Source organism: Crassostrea angulata, chromosome 5, assembly GCF_025612915.1.
Source record: "Crassostrea angulata isolate pt1a10 chromosome 5, ASM2561291v2, whole genome shotgun sequence".
NCBI lineage: Eukaryota > Metazoa > Mollusca > Bivalvia > Ostreida > Ostreidae > Magallana > Magallana angulata.
The window spans coordinates 42255896-42273004 of NC_069115.1; the positions used below are offsets into that span (position 1 = coordinate 42255896).

Consider the following 17109-nt stretch of genomic DNA (forward strand, 5'->3'; position numbering starts at 1 on the left):
CGCGCATGTAACATTTTTTAATGTTACCCATTGCCAAGTGCGTTGCTAACGCTGAGGGTAATAGTAAATATTATTAACTGCGTCTTAACCAATCAGATTTCAGTATTTAACATGAAAGTATAACAATATTGGTTATGTTGGGGATGGGGTGAACAAGTGTTTACTTTTAAGGTATATATATTTACATATCAAAGTCACAAACAGAGGCATTGTAACACAGAAGAAACCGAATTAACGAGAGTTGACAAACATAAATCTGTACAATAATGCTTTTAAATCATAAAAAAACCCTTTATGCATAAATGTACACGTACCAGATTCAAGAAAGATTTACAAGAAAACAGTAGTGAATATAAAATCCAAAATTTATTGACTAGTAAAGGCTTCAATTTCATAACAATATATAAAAAGCTTTTTCAATATCACATCCAATTATCCTGGAGTCAACTTGCATACATGTACATTTTAATATCACACTCGTCAGTGAGGTACATGCACATGATTGTATTTTGCCTCAATTAGAAAAATAAAATGCATATTTTGGCACTGCATTTCACCACACTGCTAAACATGAACATATCCAGTGGTAAACAATGTGAACACGCAAAGGTAAACAATGTGAACACACAGTGGTAAACAATGTGAACACACAGTGGTAAACAATCTGAGCAGAACATATGAACCAGTGATTAAACAGCTGAACACTGAGTGGAAAAATAGAGTGAACATCCAGTGGTGTAAAAAGGCAATAATGCAATAACTCCTAAAAACCACACAAAAAAATGTAACAGGATTATGCTGAGATAGGTATAAAGTTTTGAAATACTCCAAACGTGTAGCAAGATGAACCCATTTGATATGCAGTTTTTTCTCTAAATAACAATAAAAAATATCTGTAATAGAGGGCATTTCTGAAGAAATAAAAAAAAATTAAAACATTTTACATCTGTCTTGTATATCATAAAGTAAAAGAAAATTTTGAAAATAATATTTGGTATAAATGCAATTGAAAAACTTCAATACAAAAAATGGTTAAAAAGTCGTTTTCATGGAAGCACTAAAAGTAAAATTAAAGTTCAAAAATCAATTGCACCTAAAAGTTATGGAATCATTTTTGCATAGTTTTCTTGATTTAAAAGTACATAATGATTAATTAAAAGAAATTAATGTTTCTAGATATCAATCAGATTCAGCAATCTAAGCACAAAATTGGACTTCTACTGTTTCTCCAGGGGAAAATCTCACATGTTTAGCTTTCCTAGTGTTAGATAGGGAAGCGGCCATATCAAATGTGGTGTGTTGTTTACACTTGATGCCCTCTTTTGTAGACTTGGCTGATGGTGATGGTCCACCATGTACTGAGAACGCCCTGGTGGTATCTCTCAGATTTGTCTGGAAAGAAAATAAAGTATTTAAAGACCAAAATAAAACTAGAACTGTCCTAATGGGACTAATACCCCTGCAAGGCTAATTTCAAATGGGACAAATAATTGAATAATAAAGGTTTGGAACACATACAAAATTGTCAGAATTTCACTGTAAATACATATCTATAACAGTAATACATTTACAAATGTATGTATCTGATGATATATATATTTTTTTGATTTAATTGATTTAAAGAAAAACCAACAAAATGACAATAACCCCTCCCTTTGCAGTAAATGGAAACACCAGTAGCCAAGCAATGCTCTTCTGTTGATAAAACTTTCAATATCTTTCTAATAAGAGTCTTGACAGATGCAATTAGTTGTTTCAAATTTTCCTCACTTTCTCCTATGGCACAATGGAACTCCATATCAGAAAATTGATCCCATAGGACTATGATTTTCTTTGATGAGCTTGTTAAATTTAATAAACTCCCAAAACATTACCATAATTGCCATACTATGTAAAAATATGTAAAAAAGAAAATTTAATATTACAAACAATTTTAAAATTGCCAAAACACTACAATCATATCAGTAATTTTGAATTTCATTTAAATTAATGCCTAATAGGGTCACTTCATCAATTTACTTGACAAATAAATTTAAACAACCTCTAAAAATAGTTTAACTTCTTTATCAATAATGATATTATTTATTTCCTTATAATGATAGAACTTTTGGTTTACATGAAACAGTTTTAAAATAGCCCCAAAACCATCACCCATTTTACAGATTATCAATTTCCCCTAAACACATGCTCCATCTGAACCACGGCTCAGATAATGGCTCCCTTGGGACAAATGAATTCAGCCACACTTGTCTTTGATGTTCTTATTAGCTCCTAAGAATTTATCATTGACAAACAAAAACTTTGCATTGTCAGTTGATATAATACTTATAAAAAAATTTTTTTTTATTAATAAGACATAAAGACAAGAAAACCTCCATCTGGATGTATTTATATAAATATATTTTAGAGTGTTTTCTATTAATTAATTAATCTAACAACTTCCCAGCACAGAACATGTTGGAAGGTCAAATGTTCCTGAATATACATTCAAAAAAAGTCTTTTCATTTGAAAGTGTGCACTAGTTCACATATAATACAATTTCAAAATAAGATCAACTTTTACTGCATGTCCTCAGTTACTTTACCTCCCTCCTTCCTGCTGCTTCTGACGTTCTGATGTGTTTGACTGAGTGATATCTCAGGCAGTGCTTTTTATCATGAATATTTAAAGGCTCTCCTTCTGAAGTGCAGTAATATTTCTACAACATAAATATGTACAATAATTCATACGGATACTAGAATCAGTATCATGGAAATATAATATGAGTGATGAGCTTTCTAAAACTCATCGTAAGTTTATTATCAGGAATTAAAAATTGATGTAAAATAATTTAAAATTACTGTAGACGTATTTTTTTCCACGGGGTCATAATTCCGCGGAATCACAATATCAATTTAATCCGCGGGTAAAAATTTACGCGGATTCTTTGAATGAAAAAAAAATCATTTCAATAATTATTATTAAATTTAGTTCTGAACGATTTTCATTACCTAGAATTTGTCCAACTTTGGACTTAAATTGTACTAAGAACTGTTCACAGAGAACAGTAATTATCGGTTGTGCACTGGTTGGTAGTCATTAGTTAGCCGTCAAGATGTTCCGACGCTGGCTAAAATCGTCTCGTCATCTTTATTAACTGTCAATTTAGGGGTTTACATGTCGTTTAAATTATGAGTTGATCAGTTTTATCAATTATAAGTCAGAGCACAAAGGGATATAAAAATTGCAGTAAAAACACGGGTCTTAGCGTGTAGTTAATTGGGTCATTGAAAGACAGAACCGCTTGGGGCTATTTGTCGTCTGACACGTGCCGTTATCTCAAGCTGGTAAAAGTTTAAATTTCATGCAAGTAAATTTACGGAAAATTCAAATCTTTAGGAGATTAAATTATTTATTATGTGAATTTTCAATACAAATTTGTTTGACAGCTTGCATAGATAAAAATGATATACATTGGGTACACTTATATGCAAGTTTAATATAACGAAGTAACTTCCGATTATCCTTATTCATGTAATGCAATTTCAAAATTTCATTCCAAAATGCACTTTAAGTACACTGGGAAAAAATTCCGCGGAAAATTTGTGCCCGCGATCATAGCGTAAATTAATACCACACGGAAAAAAGTACGTCTACAGTATCATTTACCGGTCGTCTCTGTACACACATACCTGAGGCGTGTTCAGCACCGTTAGCGAGCACTTGCCAAAATCCGGTCCCCCACACCTACAACACAAACTTTGGCAAGTGCTTGCGAGCGCCTGTTCTGCTGAAGTCTGATGTCGATGGATAACTTCCTTAACAGATATAGATTTAATTGATTTCAACACAAGTACTAACCTGACAAGTTTGTGAAACTTGGCACATCATTTTCATTACATCAGAAAAAGCAGAATCAAGTTGATGGTTCGGCTCAACTGAATTCTGAAAATAAAGTTGATAATCAGATATTAAAATGTATATAATTCAATTGAACTCTGGTATCGTAAAGGTTGATCTCTCTGTTGATTTTCTGTTATACTTCTATTTCTTAATGCCTTTTATTAGTACATTTTACCACCATATATGACTGTATATGAATTATGTATCTACGTACACATTCTGTATCTACTGTTTAAAATGCCATAAGATGCATAACTTCAGCGTATAAAGAGTACATATACCTGTATATAAGATGATGTTTTATTTGAATATCTCTTAAGGTACCGGTAATTACAATGTAATGTCAATATCTAATTTTTGTACTTTAATTATCATGTGCACTGACAATATTTTTATTTAAATCTTTGGACATTCAAATTTTCCTCTTTCTCTCTTGTGTGGATTTGTGCAACAAAAACTGCAACTCTTTGATACACAAGAAACTGTAGCTCCTAGGTCGTCCATCCATTTTTTTTTCTGACCAGGAGCTACACTACAGACCTGCAGCTAATTCCTTGGCATAGCATTATTACTATCAAGAGAGAAATATAACACAGGCTCTATTTTTTTTTTCAATGTTTATATCAAACCTTTCAAAACTCGACTAATGATCAGATAAGAAACAAATATGTACAATTGCAAATAACTATACATTTATTTGATAATGTTACTAATGTACTAACCTTATATACATGTACCAACAGTCTAGATTAAGTAGGACTCTAAATATTATATTAAACTAAAATGAGAAGAAAAAAAAAATCAAAATTACTCCACAGATAGGACATGCTGAAGTTCTTTGTTGAGATTTATTCGAATGCCTTGGATCGACTGTTGGTTGTCCTTGAGAAGCTGTCCATGCTGCATGATTTCTTAGTGCACGCAGATATGTTTGCTGCCCCAATCTTTGAATCTCATCTAAAGTGTTAAATCCCCACAAATGTCTATCCCTACCAGTATGGTTATGAGATTCCTGAAAAAAGAAATAGACAATGTACAACAAAATAGAGAGTGCAATGAACCAGCACCTGCATCTACTGGCTCAGCGTTATGGGCTTTGTAGCTAGACTAAATGATCCAGAGCAATGGGAATGGTCGTAATCACTGATATTTTTATTTATTAGCTTAATGACATTATCATCTCTGTAACAATTTACATGCAAATTGGCATCTATTAGAGCATGTAGAGAGGATGATCAGTAGGGCGATATATCCCACACTAAATCTAATGCAGTAATAGCGAGCGCAGCTCGCCGGCGCGCAGCGCCGGCTAGCGAAGCGAGCTCTAAGAACCAGTGTGCGCGGGAAAAAGAACGAGCTAAACCTACAGTTCATCAAACAAAATTTTTTGTCTACGTCCCATAATGCTCTCTAATGTTTACACCCGTGGTGCTATGCCAAAAATGGCCGACTTTTAACTCGTAATTTACGGTGACTTAAAGTTTGAAGACACGTTTTGAGTACCGCATGGCATATGCTTTGGCGAGACTCAAAAGATTTGTTACATGCTTCCATAAGGTCTTCGTATTGAGTCGAGAAACGTAAACAAAGACGAACATAGTCATGGATGGACGTCACAGTGCACTCGCGCTATATTTCCCGCGAAAAATCTAGAGGTGGATCAAACATCTGTAATGAGTGTACTGGCTATTTCAGAATAGTCTGCGATACCTGCCTCATTGACATATGATTTGTTTTTAATCTTTTTTTAATATAGAGATTTTATATATATATATATAAACTAGCAAGGGCCATACTTTACTGTCATGTCGATCCATTTTTAAAGTAATTGTGCATGCATGTACCGTGCAGTAGGCAGGTAAGTATATGAGTAGGGAGGAAATAAACAATAGGACATTTTGAACTAAATAAAAAGGAACAAAATGAAAAAATAAACAGGTAAAAAAATTATGTAGATATTGCATATAGTCATACCATTAAATAAAAGTCGGAAATAACACACCTACAAACAGGTACCGGGCTCTCTCTCTCTCTCTCTCTCTCTCTCTCTCTCTCTCTCTCTCTCTCTCTCTCTCTTGGTAGGGGGTTGCGCTGTATATATCATAACCATTAAAATTAGTACATTTGGCATACTTATTGTAGAGCAATACTCTCTCAAAAATTCTTTGACGTTCGTTGATACCTAAATAAAACTATAAGTTGACAATGATGCAAGGTACAGTATGTGTAATTCTTGCTGCGCTCGCCAGAACGGTAGCACCGTAAAACATATTAGTATTACTATTACATAGAGTATCGGGATGTAAGTGTCGGAAGAGTGTCTGACTCTGTTCTATACGGTTCGAAAAGTTCTTTCCACTACATTGATTTATGATCAAAGATTTTCGAAATTTTCAACAGTTAAATATTTGAACTGCAAAAAAATTACTTTATTACATTGTGTGATTGGGATCCCGGAAATTTAAATTAAAATCTAAACTAGTTTTATCAAAAAGTAGCTAATTATCAACTGTTACTTATTTACCATTTGTTTACCTTGCTTGAGTACATTTTGAATTTCTTCTTTCAAATCATTTTATCTGTTGATATAAACTCTATTAAATTAACACCGAGCCCGATCTTCCGCAATAATAAAGAATTTAAATAAAAAATAAATTAGCATTTCTTAACATAACTGACTTTATGCATTAATTTCACTCCGAAAAACGACAAAGATTCGCATTTTTCTCGTTTACATGATAACAATATGAACCCGATTTTATTTATTTATTCCAATAGAACTCTTTTGTACTGGAAGTTAGAATTGTCCTTGGGAATTATGATGCTAAAATGTCAAAATGGACGAAAAGTCTCTCAATGAGTTGATCCAGAAAGGCGACACGAAAGCCATTGAAAAGGAATTAAACCACGGGCTTAATGTTGACTTCACATTTAGGGAGAATAGCATAAATAATGAAATTGGAGGGTACACTTTGCTTGATGTTGCGGTGTCGGCAAGACGAAAAGAGGTCGTGCAATTTCTTGTAGACCATGGCGCAGATGTTAAAAGATCACGTAACTGGCCAGGAGCCACAACGGAACTTATTGGCTCCTTCTCTTTACAGAATACATGCATGTACTCTTGCCTAGTACGCGGAGATGTAGAAATAGCAAGAATACTCATAAAGGCAGGTTTTGATGTGAATTTACAGGACATGCGGCAGTGTTCATCATTATGGCACGCAGCTGATTCAGGAAACTGTGAAATGGTGGATACGATTTTAGAATCTCCGTCAGTAAATATTGAACTACATGACATGACTTATCTGCGTCCTTTACATGTTGCTGCCCTTCATGGAAATGGTAAAATCGTCACCCACTTACTTAGAAAGGGGGCTAACCCTAACGCGTTGCACGTGTTCGGAAACACCCCGCTTATAATGGCATGCAAAGCCAACTCCTATGAGTCCGTACATCAGCTTCTTCTCTATGGTGCAAAAGTTAACACGGGGAGCATATATGGCGTGACACCACTTTCTAAATTTTTGCACAACCCTCCAACTCTGCAAGACCTACGTATTTTTGACTTACTTCTAAGTGCAGGCGCTAGTGTTCTTGATACGGAGTTGAATGAATGGAAACAACATGAACATTTGCAGATATTTTTGGACCACCCTCAAATTTATGATGCTTTAAAACAGATATCATCGACACCTTCGTCGCTGAAAATTCTAACTTGTAAATATATAAGATTCAGAATTAAAAAGTGTCTCATGAAGAAACAGGCTGATTTTAACATTATCTCAGTCTTAAGTAGTTTGCCTCTCCCCTCTATGCTTAAACAGGAACTATCTCTCGAACTAAATTAGTCACAGGTGATGGAATTTAAATATACGTGAGATTCATATTGTACATCGATGTTTTTGGAACTGTTTCTTTATCAAAGAAATAAAAAAAATGTTAACAGATTGTGATACCGTATGTAGCTAGGGGGCTGGAAGGTTTCAATCTTGGAGAGGTGTATTGAGTAGCAGATCAGTAAATAAAGGGGAAGGGGGTGGGGTAGGTTGAATTCCCTATGGCCATCCCCTACAGTCAAAATGAGGATCTTGGAGATGAATAAAATAATGATTCAAATGTATTTAAAACATAATTGAGTTATGTTTTTAAGCACGAATTAGTAATTAATACATTGTCTGGGTTTTTTTTTTTTTAGATACATACCTTCTTTGCTATTCGTTTGTAACACAATTATAATGCAATATATAACAAACCACCTAAAATAAACAAACTGAAATCAATTTTTTTTTCTATTTTGCAAGTTAATCATCAAAAAAATGGTTGTAACTGGTCATTTTATTTAGAATGATTATTGAATGTTCCTTACATTACTTCTTCGTGAAAAACAATGTAAAACCAATAATTGTTGATAGTTTCAGATCGAACGGAGACCATACAGGTTCAAAATGGCATAAATAAAACATTTAATAGCAAAAGATATATTTGTAAGTTTTGTGAGGAAGATCAATTTTGTTCCATCACATCAATCAATCTACAAAGAATTTCATGATTTTCACTGCATGCTAGTAAATGCTTATGAGATTCAAATAGATAACTTTAAAAGTAATTTAATTAAAGAATGAATGTGTTTTTGCCGCATATTGTTGAATGTGATATATCGTATTGGTATAGTATACAATCATTCACTTGGTATCAGTCATATATACCGTATGTTTAATCATATGTTGCCCTTACACCAAGTGGATAACTTTATACCATACCATGCATTGCGATATCACATGCACTCTTTCTGCATTGATTTTTACGCTTTATCTGTAAGTATACTAGCTACATGTACATAAAGTAATAATATGCGTTGTTATTTAATTAATTATGGAGTAATCTATAGTGCCTGTGCGCGATACAGGGGGAGGGGAGTAAAGACCTATTAGCAAATCAAAAGGACCGTATTACTCTTTAAAAACCCTAAAAAAATCTTACAAGGTGTTTTTAGTCACTTATATTTTTAATATTTGATTTATCAGCTGTTTATACGAGGAACGAATAAAAAGTATCGGAATTCACCAGTATTGTGACCCACGAAATCCTCATAAGTTGTTTGATATTAAGATACACTGTATAAGACCGCGGAATATTAACTGGCAAGATTGGAAATATACAGCGTACGTCAATTTCACTTGTTGCAGTCAAAACATTTGAAATGGGCGGGAACAAATTGACACGGACGTCTGAGAAAACATTGGATTGAAACTACACATGTAGTAATAGGAAAAGTATTTTCAATCCACCTCGGCATTTTTAACTTGCTATATACATGAAGCGATCGAAAAACATTATATTTAGTATCAGCAAAGTGATTGAAAAAAAAATTATTTCACAAAATAAGTATATAATCAGTAAATATAACTGTATAATACGCAAGGTAAAGGCATTGTCCGATGACTTCAGAGAATCAGTCGTCACAAGTCTGAAATCAAGTGGGACCATAGTTGAAACTGGGGGTTTATTCACAGAGAACAATCAAAGTTCCAATTTATAAGATTAAAATTATATACAATGATAGAATCTATAAATGTTTCATATAAAAAGTCATCGGACAATGCTTTGTCCTGCGTATAATATGATCTCCGAAGTGGTATCTTTTCACATTTGCTGATTATTTACTTACTGATGAAATAAAATGTTTTTCAACGCTTTTCTGAAACTAATTAAAATGTTTTTCGATCGATTTAAATTATCTAGCAAGTTAGAAATGCTGAGGTGGATTGAAAATACATTTCCTATAACTACAATTTCGATCCAATGTTTTCTCAGACGTCCGTGTCAATTTGTTCCCGCCCATTTCAAATGTTTTGACTGTAACAAGTGAAACTGACGTAAGCTGTATATTTCCAATCTTGCCAGTTAATGTTCCGCGGTCTAATCGATAAAGCTTCACAAAATTATAACAATTATTAAGAGGCCGGGAGGCGGCAGGACCGCGGTGTCCTCCAACTGTCAACTTAGTTATGACACCCTTCAACGAAACCCCGTGCAACGTCAATCGGATCGATCTCAGATCAAAATTATTTTAACATTCATGATAGTATAATGTGGAAGAACATAGATGAACGGATGTGTTAGGTGCGTGTGATTTAAATTTGCAATTTGATTTCTTGTGATTTTTCAAACCATACTGGCACTGTACCAGCTATCGGCTAAAATTTAACGTTTTCTTTTCGTATTTCCTTATTTCTTGATATTTTTGGATAAAACTTGACATACTTTAAAAAGTGAACTCCTTATTTATCAATCTGTTAGATTATATCATTATTTAGAACTCTAACAACTTTTTTTGTGCTTTTAAGCACGCCCCAAATTTGCCGAGTTTTTACGAATTACTGTACCAGTTATCGGTTTCGTGATAATAACATAGTAAAAATCTGTGTTCATGTTGATTTTATACTCTGCTAAATGTAGTTTGAATTATGCCCCTTGTGAGGTCAGACTAAAGTATTCGGGGTCATGATACATTATAAACAAAACTCATAAAACAATTCGTTTATTATCATACGGTAATACACCAAATCGTATACTATTCAATACATAATTGTGCAATGAGGTGTTCAATTGCGCCACGAATTCCTCGGAAATTCGTGAATTCCTTTTGTTTATACATGTTAAATGTATTGATTTTATATGTCAAATCAAAGAAGGGAAATAATAACGTATCACAAAGAGGTAATATTCTATGTTTAACTTATTACGTCACCTCCCCCACTGCTGAAAGTGCAAAGATGTAAAATCAGCGGTAAACAATGATCGTTTAAGCTCATGTATAAAACATGTTCAAGAAAGTTTTCAAGCAAACTTACTTTTCTTTATTCGAAAAAGACGACTGAATTAAAAAATCTTGGATTGTTGCATGCTATAAACCCGAACTCTCAGTTTAGCCGATAACTGGTACAGTACCAGTACGATTGTTTAAATCAATGTGCAATAATGCTATAGTATTATATTATATAATGCTAACACTCAAACAAAGATTAGCAAGTTGGCAAATGCTATGAATTAAAATAAAATACTTAAAATGCTTAATACGATACACGGTTACCTACGGCTCGCCAAATTCACAAAAATGAGCTAAACATAGTTTCACATGCAGTGGATAAAACTATATTTTTCGACTTTCAACTATAGTCAACGAACCGTAAACTATAGTTACATTGTAACGATTCGTTTATAACTAGTTTTCACATGTAAAACCATATTTAACTATTTTAAACTACATGCAGTTTACGAATGCTTATGTAAGTTTAACATCTGCCTACTAGTATCTGTCAATAGATTTCGCTTAAAAATATCAATACTAGATTCACACTTGTAATCTATAATTCACTTTTGATATCAAAAACTGTGAAACTACATTTATCTGATAAACTTTTAAAATATTTTGCAATCGCAAGTGATTTTTTTCAGTTTAAATTATAGTTTACACTTCTAAAACATAGATTATTGCGTTGTTTATAGTTTACTTTACTTTTAGCTATACATGCAGTTTACAACCTACATGACTAAGTGTATATACATGTATAGTCTATCGACTCTAAGACACTGGATATGACTTGTGTGTGTGTGTGTGTGTGTGTGTGTGTGTGTGTGTGTGTGTCTATATATATATATATATATATATATATATATATAGTCTATCAACTCTGGATATGTTCAGCTCATTTTTGTGTGCCATAGTGCCCGGTATACATGTAGGCCTAACATAGTGTTACACACATAATTCATAACATCATCATCTTGTGCAATATGTTTGAATTTTCTTTCAATTTATAAAGATTTCCGTTCGAAAACAATATATCTACTGAATAAAAATTTTACAACCACTTTCTGTGGTGAAATTAAGCCCTAAGGCTTATTTTACATATACATATGTAAACATTATAAACATGTACATCTATAGTTTTCCTCTTAACTTATTCTCTTTTGAGAAGTTGACAGGCATAGTCTCAAAAGAGAATACTCTTAACTTAAAATTGTGTGACCGAATCGATCGCTTTCTACGTAGTAGTTAGCCCATATAATATTGTTGGTTATGTACATATATTTACATCTCCCAAGTATTATTCCCTCTATTTCTTACGGAAACTTATAGTTAATTCATAGCTCTATAGAAACAGCCAGACTGAAATCTACACGCCCTATATTATCGATTGGTCGAAATATACAGCGGCTGAAACTGACAAGAAAATGACAGGACAGATATTGACACGTCCTGTTTATCGACTGGAAAAATCACGGACTGCACGAAATAATCACGACGATCACAGTCAGACTCAAAGTCTCACAGGAGACGATTTGGCTGTTTCTTTTTAAAATAAGCTAACTTACTTACGTACACCAACAGTAATTAAGTGAATTTTAATTATTTACTTTTCCTAACCAATTAATCGATTAGCTTAAAGAAAGATGTTAAATAAATATAAACAATAATGTGCTTTCTTTGATGATTCATTTCAGTTATGAAGGTAGTGACCATTGCAGTAAAAAATTTACATAGCGGGTTATGTATTTTTTCTGCAATGTCACTACCTTCATATCCCGTATAATGAATCGCCAAAGAAAGCATTTTATTGTTTAAAAAATAACCCAAACTTATAACAATAGAAAACTCGCCAAGCTATGGTACAATGTTCTATTTTCATGTTCTATACATTATAATTATGATATTATACAAGGTAAACCAGTTTTAAACTTCCTTTCTTGACAGGGGTAATACTTGCACAGATTTCAAGTAACACGATACATTATGATAGGACCCGTGTATTCAATCAGTTTTGCAATGTAACACACACATGGTTGACTCGTGCGCGCTGTCCATGCATGTGTTTATATAAATCTATATATATATAACCTTTATAAAAAAAACAAATGCCGTATCGATCCAATCATTTACAGAAAATAAAAAAAGTTTTATTTCTACTTTTGCTTTGAATGCATGGAAAGAAAATAGAGCATGCGCATGCTGAGCATATCCTAGGGAGATACGTACGTCATTGCCAACGGGGACCATGAAATGATGAATACGGAAGGGTTGCCAATGTAGATTTTTTTAGAGTGCACAAGAATAACCCTGAATAATTTTAAGGTATTGTATTAATTTTTATGTAGTACTACTTACATAGTCTAGCTTGTCTTATCGGCTGAATATTTTGTTGCCTTCGCTAAATCGAACTTTTCAAAGTCTAAATAAGTAATCTTCGCTAGCCAAGTGTCCGATTCGTTTTTCTCATCTTCGTTAGCCAAGTGTCCGATTCGTTTTGGACACTTGGCTAGCGAAGATGAATAAACGTTGGATATGTTATATCATCAAAATTGTCCACTACCTTCATTATGAATTTTATATTTAATATACACTGCCACAGAAAGTGTGTATGTTTGTGTGTCACAGTGTGTGTGTGGAGGGGAAGGGGGCAGTTACATGTTTAGCCAGCTGACTCACTGACAGCTACATCTGTAGCCCCCTCCCAAACAAACAAGAAGGGCAATTAATTTACTTTCTCAAAAGAATGAGAGAGAGGTGTCTCCTAAGTATGTTGTTGGATTGTTTCTTAATTATTATTTATTTATCTTTATTCTCAGAATATAATTTGATATATAATAAATTCAGGTGGTAACAATCCCTGAGTTCGCCTCTCCCTAAATTTAATTCATTCTTAAATCATTTGGCGAGTTATCCTTATAATATAGTCTGTCCCAAGATGTTTATGCAGCACATTTGGACGATTTTTAATAAAAATACACATACCTGTGAAAGAAGTGCAATTGAAATAGTTGAAAGGAATATAATTTCCCAGATAATTTCATTAACACATTATCATCTTAGTTCACTCGGAAAAATTCACAGGAATGAAAACGGATTCCTTATGGAGATTTATAATTGTGAATGTCTACATCATCTTTTCTCCATTTGGAATACACTCGGAATACCTCGCACAATTTTTCAACATTATCATCCGGGCTTGCTGCAATACAAAATCTCTGTAGACATCACATTTTTTAGCATTGTATTGAAACCTGATAAGCTGTCAGGCGTTTTGACTGAGAAATATTGGAAATTTTTCATACTTTTGAATGAACATCGTTTGAACCCTGATATATTTATAAATATCAAGCAATTAAGCTAAATGTGAATGCAGGATATCTTGGGACAGAGTATATCTTTCTTAATTTGGCACTTTTATCCTTGGCGACTTTCATCAAATTGACAAATGAAAACTAGTTCAACTAGTTTTTGGCAATGAATGAAGACTTCTATACCCTTACCAAAATATAAGGCCTCTGGCAAACAGTTGCCGCAAATTTGCAGAGAGTTTGCTGCAAATTTGCGACAAACAGTTGCTGCAAATTTGCGGCAAGTTCAGAATTCGTATGCAAATTAGCTCTGGCAAACTGTTTGCGGCAAAGTTGCGGCAATTTCAGAATTCGTATGCAAATTAGCTTCTGGCAAACTGTTTGCGGCAAAGTTGCGGCAAGTTCAGAATTCGTATGCAAATTAGCTTCTGGCAAACTGTTTGTTCAGAATTCGTATGCAAATTAGCTTCTGGGAAACTGTTTGCGGCAAAGTTGCGGCAAGTTCAGAATTCGTATGCAAATTAGCTTCTGGCAAACTGTTTGCGGCAAATTTGCAGCAAGTTCAGAATTCGTATGCAAATTAGCTTCCGGCAAACTGTTTGCGGTAAATTTGCCGCAAGCTTACAGATAAACATAGCAACTTTAAGATATTACAACATAAGAAATACAATTAATAAACACTAATAATCATTTAATAATGAGTTACTAATACATATACTATGCTTTTCAATCAATTAACAAATAACTTCTACTGGTGATTAACAAAGATGTTGTTCAACTTAAACAGTTGCAGCAAAATTAGAGATAAAGGACACAAGTAATTAACTTTAAATTTTACACATTTTATAAATTTCAAAAATAAACACAAAAATGATGAACAAACCATAATGAAATTTGACAAATAGTACCCAACCGATAGGTGATGATTTGTTGCTGCAGATCGATAAACTTGAATGCAGTTTGATCACAACATGCATGCACAGATGGACTTGTACAAAAGTTCACAATAAGCGAAGTTCAAACCATATACCGTATTTTTCGGAAATTAGGTCGATACTTTTTACCGGTAGTTTACAATTAAGCCCTGCACGGTCACTGGTCATGTTACAATTAATCACGGATTCTTTAAGGTATTCTTGATGTCTTTTTTATGACAGTCTCCTGTACGTACCTGCTCTCCGATTTAATTTCACACATAAACAATATCACACAAATAGCCGAATATCACAATAATGCCCACAATGGAATGGTCAGACTTCAGCACTGTTGTTTATATGCTTTTCTACGTAAGTCTTACACAAATTCTGTCTTCACTCTTTTTTGGTTGCATCATTTGATCATAAAATCAGTGAGTTAGTTGTTCATGCATGGTTTTCTTTAGGTCTGTGTAACCCAGTCACCAGGGCAGACACCTATTGGGAAGATAAATGCATTTCATATAAGCACAATTATTTTCAGATTTAAAGCAGTTTCTAAGAAAAACAAGTTAGCCTATCCTATACTTACTCAATCTATTAATCTATATAAAGCTACAAATTAGCACTAGGCCTACTCTAACCCTGACTATGCGAGTAGAACATGAATTCTTTTATTTAAGTAATAAAAATGTAAATCATATAAAATGTACTTATACACTATGTAATGATAATTTCCTAAAGGATTTGGCGTTGTTTAAATAAATTTCAAATTTAAATTACGATGTCAATAACGAGCGTTTTGCTTGATTCGACACCCCGCATTGTCATAGGGACGGCCTTATACTGTTAAACTCATTATAATAAATCACAGTCTTTCGTTTTATATTCCAATAACTGTTTAAACTGCCATTCAACGAATATGTTTTCATTACTTCACTTACTTTTTTATAAACGTGCTCATGATCATGCAGTTGAGACTCGATTCGTTCACTTATATTCGTCCTCTGTTCAGTTGTGGATTTTCCAAAAGTAAACACTCCATTGACAATGTTTCTTTTACCTTGTGCACAGCCTTATTCCCTTATTTTCATTCATTTTACCATCTCGGTGATGACAGACAACATGGCAGCATCGAATGTGAAAATTGGCGGCTATAGCTATTGATCGACCAATCAGCGCGCGCGTAGCTTAACATTGAAACAAAAGTAAAAGTAGAAACAAACACTGAACAGCATAACGTAACGGAAAACTCTTCAATCTACATGATTCAACATCAAGCGGTTTACAGTGGCGTAGCTGCCGTTAGGCACTTAAGGCACGTGCCTACACATCATTTTAAGACCAAAAATTAAAAATGTTACATGTAAAATATCACATTTAAATTTAAAAAAAAATTAAAAAAGCACCCAGCAAATATCTTTCTTTTCCCTATTTCAAAACTCTGGTTATTTGAGGTCACAAATAAAATATTACTTTTTAGCGTTGACTTTCAATCATTAAGAATTTTTAAGACAATCATTGAATAACGAACTTCAAATCATTTGAATCCATGGACATTATCCCGAAACTAAAGATAAATACATACTTTAATTGTTTTAATGCAAATATGTAGATTTAGCCGCTGTCAACATTACTATATGTTACCGTAGTACTTTATTTAAATACGAAAATATTCGTACGTTAGCAAGGAGAGAGAGAGAGAGAGAGAGAGAGATATTTTATAGAAGATTTGAAATGTTTGCTATGATACAATATACTGGTTTCAATAAATGAAGAAAAAAACAAGAGGCCCAGGGGCCACATCGCTCACCTGAGCAACAATTGCCTTAATTCTGATCAAATTAGCATTACAGAATCAAAATATCTTGACAACTAAGTACAGTAGATCTTGCTAAAAAAAAAATAGAAAATCTGTCAATTTTTATCCACCTCTTTTTTTGGGTAAATACCAAGCCCCTTTTGTTGTTGTACCTGTAAGAAGATTTTTCTCTATTCCAATTTACCCCCCCCCCCTCCATTTCGTGGCCCCCCTTTTCTCTAGGGAATCATGGTTTCATCAAACTTAAATCTGCATAACCTGTGCTTTCACACTAAGTACTGAGTTTTGGACCGAAAACTTTCCCAGAATATTTTTAAAGATTTTTCTCTATATATTCCTATGTAAAAATTCAAACTGCCGTCACGGCC

At 33.4% G+C, this 17109-nt stretch overlaps 2 protein-coding genes across 3 annotated transcripts; one reads left to right on the forward strand and one right to left on the reverse strand.

Annotated features, from left to right (window-relative positions):
- Positions 1 to 353: 353 nt before the first annotated feature.
- Positions 354 to 6581, reverse strand: LOC128185878 (uncharacterized). 2 transcript variants are annotated; one of them, XM_052855562.1, is made up of 6 exons: positions 6563 to 6581; positions 6419 to 6462; positions 4695 to 4895; positions 3842 to 3925; positions 2586 to 2699; positions 354 to 1392 (listed from the first exon to the last, which is right to left on the reverse strand). In XM_052855562.1, the coding sequence occupies exons 2-6, from the start codon at positions 6431 to 6433 to the stop codon at positions 1198 to 1200; spliced, it is 609 nt and encodes a 202-aa protein (XP_052711522.1). In that variant the 5' UTR covers positions 6434 to 6462; positions 6563 to 6581; the 3' UTR covers positions 354 to 1197. The 2 variants fall into 2 exon arrangements, with proteins under 2 accessions (XP_052711522.1, XP_052711523.1); XM_052855563.1 differs by lacking the exon at positions 6563 to 6581 and having other exon boundaries at positions 6419 to 6554.
- A 139-nt stretch (positions 6582 to 6720) lies between these two features.
- Positions 6721 to 7731, forward strand: LOC128185431 (ankyrin-1-like). Its single transcript, XM_052855025.1, has one exon. It carries the CDS (start codon positions 6721 to 6723, stop codon positions 7729 to 7731), a length of 1011 nt encoding a protein of 336 aa, XP_052710985.1.
- Positions 7732 to 17109: the final 9378 nt, after the last annotated feature.

Coding starts and splice junctions, on each gene's coding strand:
- LOC128185431 (XM_052855025.1), top strand. CDS start 6,721: ATGGACGAAAAGTCTCTCAATGAGTTGATCCAGAAAGGCGACACGAAA.
- LOC128185878 (XM_052855562.1), bottom strand. Junction 3,926..4,694: donor CAGCATGTCCTATCTGTGGA/GTAATTTTGATT, acceptor CTTTATTTTCAG/AATTCAGTTGAGCCGAACCA. Junction 2,700..3,841: donor AAGTTTCACAAACTTGTCAG/GTTAGTACTTGT, acceptor TTTATGTTGTAG/AAATATTACTGCACTTCAGA.